Here is a 4211-nt window from a genome sequence, read left to right as displayed (position 1 = left end):
CAAAGGGTTACTCCGGAGGTGCCGCTCGGCCCCGGCACCTGGCGGGGGAGGCGGGAGCGGAGCCGGAGCGCGGCTGGAGCGAGCAGGGATGGAGCGAGCCGGGGATGGAGCGGAGTTTCCCTGAGACTCGGGCGAGCGGCGGGCGGGGGAGCGCAGGGGCGGCCGAGGGGGCCGGGAGGCGGCGGGGCGGGCAGGGGGACAGGGGAGGCGGCAGCCAAGGGGACGCGGGGACGGCAGCGGCCGCAGGTGAAGCCGCCGCGCCTCGCCCGGACCCGGAGCGGCCCCGCGGGGCGGGAGCTGCCGGGGCCACCATGGGCCGGGGGGGGCCGTAGGGAGCCCCTCCGCTGGGGGACCCCCCCTTCCCCTCGCTGACGCTGGAGGAGAAGGGAGGGAAAGACGGAAAAAGGAGGAAAATCCCGGCGAAACCCTCCCCAAAGCGGAGCCGCGGAGAAGGCGGCGGCGGCGCCGGCTGGAAAATGCATCTTCTTCCTCGGAGCTGCGTCCTCCTCCTCCTCCAGGGCAGCATCGCGCTGCTGGTGAGCGCCGGGCGGGCAGGGCAGGGGGGACGGGGGCTGGGGGGAACCGGGGGTCGCGCAGCCGCGGGGATGGGGCGTGCGGGGAGCGGCAGCGATCCCCGAAGCCGAGCCCGCATCCCCGCCCGCCCCCGGGAAAAAAACGCGTCCCAAAACTTCTGTTCTTCGGCCGCGGGGAGCGGGCAGGGCTGCCGGGGAGAAGGCTCCGGATCGCCCCAGAAAACCGCGCGCCCCCAGCCCCGCTCGGCGGCCCGGGGAGGGCTGGGGCAGAGCCGGGGCCGGGCCGGCTCCGGGCTCCGCTTCCCGGAGCTTCCTCCGCTCCCCGCTGCCGCCTGGGCCGGGTCAGCCCCGGGCACCCCGCGGCTTTTCCGGGTCCCCCAGCCCCGGGCGATGCGGCTGCGGCCCCCCCGGGTGCCCCTGGATGTGGCGCTTTGGGGGCTCCGGGAGCGGAGCTGGCGGAGGAGCCGGGGGCAGCTCCCCGGGTGACAGCTCCGCGCTGTTGTCCCTTGTCCTGTGCTGTGCCCCGGGTGTCCCCAGGCCCTGGCGGGGTTGGAGGGGCGCAGGGGGTGCGGGAGCTGTGCCCTGAGCCGGCAGAGAGCGAACCCCGGCTGCTCGCACCCATTCCCGGAGCAGCCGGGAGAGAGGAGAGCTGGAGGTGCCGCTGCCGGAGGGGAAATACAGAGCAGAATGAAGGGGAAATCGGGGCAGCGAGGCTGGGGAAGGGGCTGGGGAAGGGGCTGGCAGGGGCGGGTGACCATGGGGAAGGGGCTGGCAGGGCTCGGTGACCATGGGGAAGGGGCTGGCAAGGCTCGGTGCCACCGCAGCTCCTCCATCCCCGTGTCCAGGTGTTCTGCGCTCCAGAGGAACCCGGGAAAGGAGCGGATCCAGGCGAGCCCCGGGCCCGCGGCAGAGCCCCGAAGCTGCGGGAGCTGCTCTCCCCAAAGCCCCTCCCGGGCCTGAGCCCGGCCCCGCCGCAGAACCGGACCCTGCTGGGGCCGGGCAGCGGCTCCCGGGAGCTCGGGGCAGCCCCGGTGAACCGGCCCGGGCTGGAGCTCGGGGCGGCCCCGGTGAACCGGGCCGGGCTGGAGCTCGGGGCGGCCCCGGTGAACCGGGCCGGGCTGGAGCTCGGGGCGGCCCCGGTGAACCGGGCCGGGCTGGAGCTCGGGGCGGCCCCGGTGAACCGGCCCGGGCCGGAGCTCGGCCCCCGGGCACAGCGGGACCCGCGGCCGGCCCCGGGCAGGCTGCAGAAGCTTTTCGGCTGGGGAGACTTTTACTCCAACATCAAGACGGTGAAGCTGAACCTGCTGATCACGGGCAAGGTCGTGGATCACGGCAACGGCAGCGTCAACGTCTTCTTCCAGCACAACTCCACGGGCCACGGCAACATCTCCGTGAGCCTCGTGCCCCCCACCAAGGCCGTGCAGTTCGACCTGGAGCAGCAAATCTTCATCGAGGCCAAGGAGTCCAAGGTGTTCAACTGCCGCGTGGAGTCGGAGCAGGTGGCCCGGGCCAGGAAGACCTCGCTGTGCACCTTCGACCCGGCCAAGACGTGCTCGCAGGAGCACACGCAGAGCCGCGCAGCCTGGCTGTGCTCGCAGCCCTTCCGCGCCGTGTGCGTGTACATCACCTTCTACAGCAGCGACTACCGCCTGGTGCAGAAGGTGTGTCCCGACTACAACGCCCACAGCCAGCGGCCCTACTTCCCCTCGGGCTGAGCCCCGGGACAGCGATTCCCGGGTTCCCGGAGCCACCATTCCCGGGCCGAGATTCCAGGGTGGCGATTCCCGGGCTGGGATTCTGGGACAGCGATTCCCAGGGTGGCGATTCCCGGGCCACGATTCTGGGGTCGCAATTCCCGGACTGCAATTCCGGGGCTGCAATTCCGGGGCTGCGATTCCCGGGCCGCGATTCCCGAGATCCCGGCGGGGTTCCCAAGGGCGGGAGGGGAGGGATGGGGGTGCCTTTGGAGCGGGGAATGCTCCCTGGAAACCGCAGGCATGGAAGGAAGAGGAGAATTTCCCGTTTTGCCCGGTGGAAGAGCGGCAGCGGCGGCCCCGGGATGGGGAGCGAGGGCTGGGTTTGGGATGTGGGAACCGGACAGAGCCACGGTCGGGACTCGGGTTCCTCAGTGCAATAATGGCTCGGCCGGGACTGGGGTCGGGGATTCCAGGTTCAAAGGGCTCCGGAGGAAGGGTCGCAGCCCCTGGAGACCGGGAAGAGCTCGGGAAAGGGGGGAAAAGCCGCCCGATGGTGCCGCTGCCCCGGGCACCCCCGGCTGCCCCAGGTCCCGGCTCGGCAGGAGCTCGGGGGAGTTCTCCCATCCCAAAGGCTCGCGGGATGGGCAGGGGCCTCTCCCCACGCCGGGCCGGTGCCGCGGGGGGCTCGGGGCTGCATTCCCGGTGGAGCAATCCCGGCGGAGCGGGCCCGGTGTGCGGGAACAGCGAGGGATCCCCGCGGGGGCTGATTCAGGCCCTGCTTCCCCTCCATCCCCTCCCTGCTCTGATCCTGCCCTGATCCTGCCCTGATCCTGCCCCAATCCCAGCCCCGATCCCAGCCCCGATCCCTGCCCCGATCCCTGCCCTGATCCCAGCCCCGATCCCAGCCCCGATCCCTGCCCCGAACCCTGCCCCAATCCCAGCCCCAATCCCTGCCCCAATCCCAGCCCCAATCCCTGTCCCGATCCCAGCCCCGATCCCAGCCCCAATCCCTGCCCCGATCCCTGCCCCGATCCCAGCCCCGATCCCTGCCCCGATCCCTGCCCCGCTCCCGGCGCCGCCGTTCCCGGGCAAAGGGGTGGGAACGGGAGCTCAGGGCCGGGATTTCATTCCCAGGGAAGGAACAAGGGACGGGAACTCCCCCGCGCCGCCCCGGGGAGGGAATAAAGCGCTCACGGTGGCACCGAGGCAGGGCCGGAGTTTTTTGTGGGAGTTTTTTTGTGGAAGTGGCGGCAGGAGAGGGAAAACGAACGTGTGGGGTTGGGAATGATGGCCACGATCCAGGCCCGAGTCCAGCTCCTTCCTGGGAATGGGCTCCGGCTTTGGGCTGCCAGGACCGGGGCTCCCAGACTCCCTTTGTGTGGGTATTCCCAATTTCTTCCCCTTCCCCAGGAATCCAAAGCTCAGGCTCCCATTTTTGCGGTGTTCCCAATTTCCCCCCCTTCCCCAGACATCCGAATTTCAGTCTCTCACCTTTCTGGGTATTCCCAGCTCCCAGGTGTTCCCATCTCCTCCCCTTCCCAGACATCCAAATTTCAGGCTCCTATTTTTGGGGCATTCCCAACCTCCTCCCCTTCGCAGACATCCAAACTTCCGTCTCCCACCTTCCCCTGGCACCTTCCCTCCTCCAGAAAAGACCAAAAAAAGCCACTTCCCTTCCCTTTCCCCCCTTAAATTCCCTGAATCCAGAGCACCAGGCCAACTCCAAAAATTCCTTCCCACCCTCACAGGACAGGTCCTGCCCCCGGAGCAGGGTTGGTACTTCCCAAAATTGATTTATTCCCAAAATAAATCCCTTCCCCAGAGCTCTTTGCCGGCTGCTGGCGGAATTTCAGGATGAGCTCCCACATCCAGGCAGGAGCTGCTCCCCAAAATCCACGGAGCCTCCAGAATCCACGCGGAGACTTTTCCTCACAGAGCCCCAAAAGTTGGGAAAAGCTCTGGGAAATTTCGCTTTTCCAGG

The 4211-nt window shown here is 69.2% G+C and overlaps 1 protein-coding gene across 2 annotated transcripts; it reads left to right on the top strand.

The window, feature by feature from the left end:
- Nucleotides 1–254: 254 nt before the first annotated feature.
- NXPH3 (neurexophilin 3) lies at nucleotides 255–3155 on the top strand. 2 transcript variants are annotated; one of them, XM_036398888.2, is made up of 3 exons: nucleotides 255–536; nucleotides 1379–2194; nucleotides 2704–3155. In XM_036398888.2, exons 1-3 carry the CDS (start codon nucleotides 477–479, stop codon nucleotides 2995–2997), a joined length of 1170 nt encoding a protein of 389 aa, XP_036254781.1. In that variant the 5' UTR covers nucleotides 255–476; the 3' UTR covers nucleotides 2998–3155. The 2 variants fall into 2 exon arrangements, with proteins under 2 accessions (XP_036254781.1, XP_036254782.1); XM_036398889.1 differs by having other exon boundaries at nucleotides 1379–2813.
- Nucleotides 3156–4211: the final 1056 nt, after the last annotated feature.

This window comes from Molothrus ater, chromosome 27, assembly GCF_012460135.2.
Source record: "Molothrus ater isolate BHLD 08-10-18 breed brown headed cowbird chromosome 27, BPBGC_Mater_1.1, whole genome shotgun sequence".
Classification (NCBI taxonomy): Eukaryota; Metazoa; Chordata; class Aves; order Passeriformes; family Icteridae; genus Molothrus; species Molothrus ater.
This window is presented reverse-complemented; position numbering and strand designations above follow the sequence as displayed.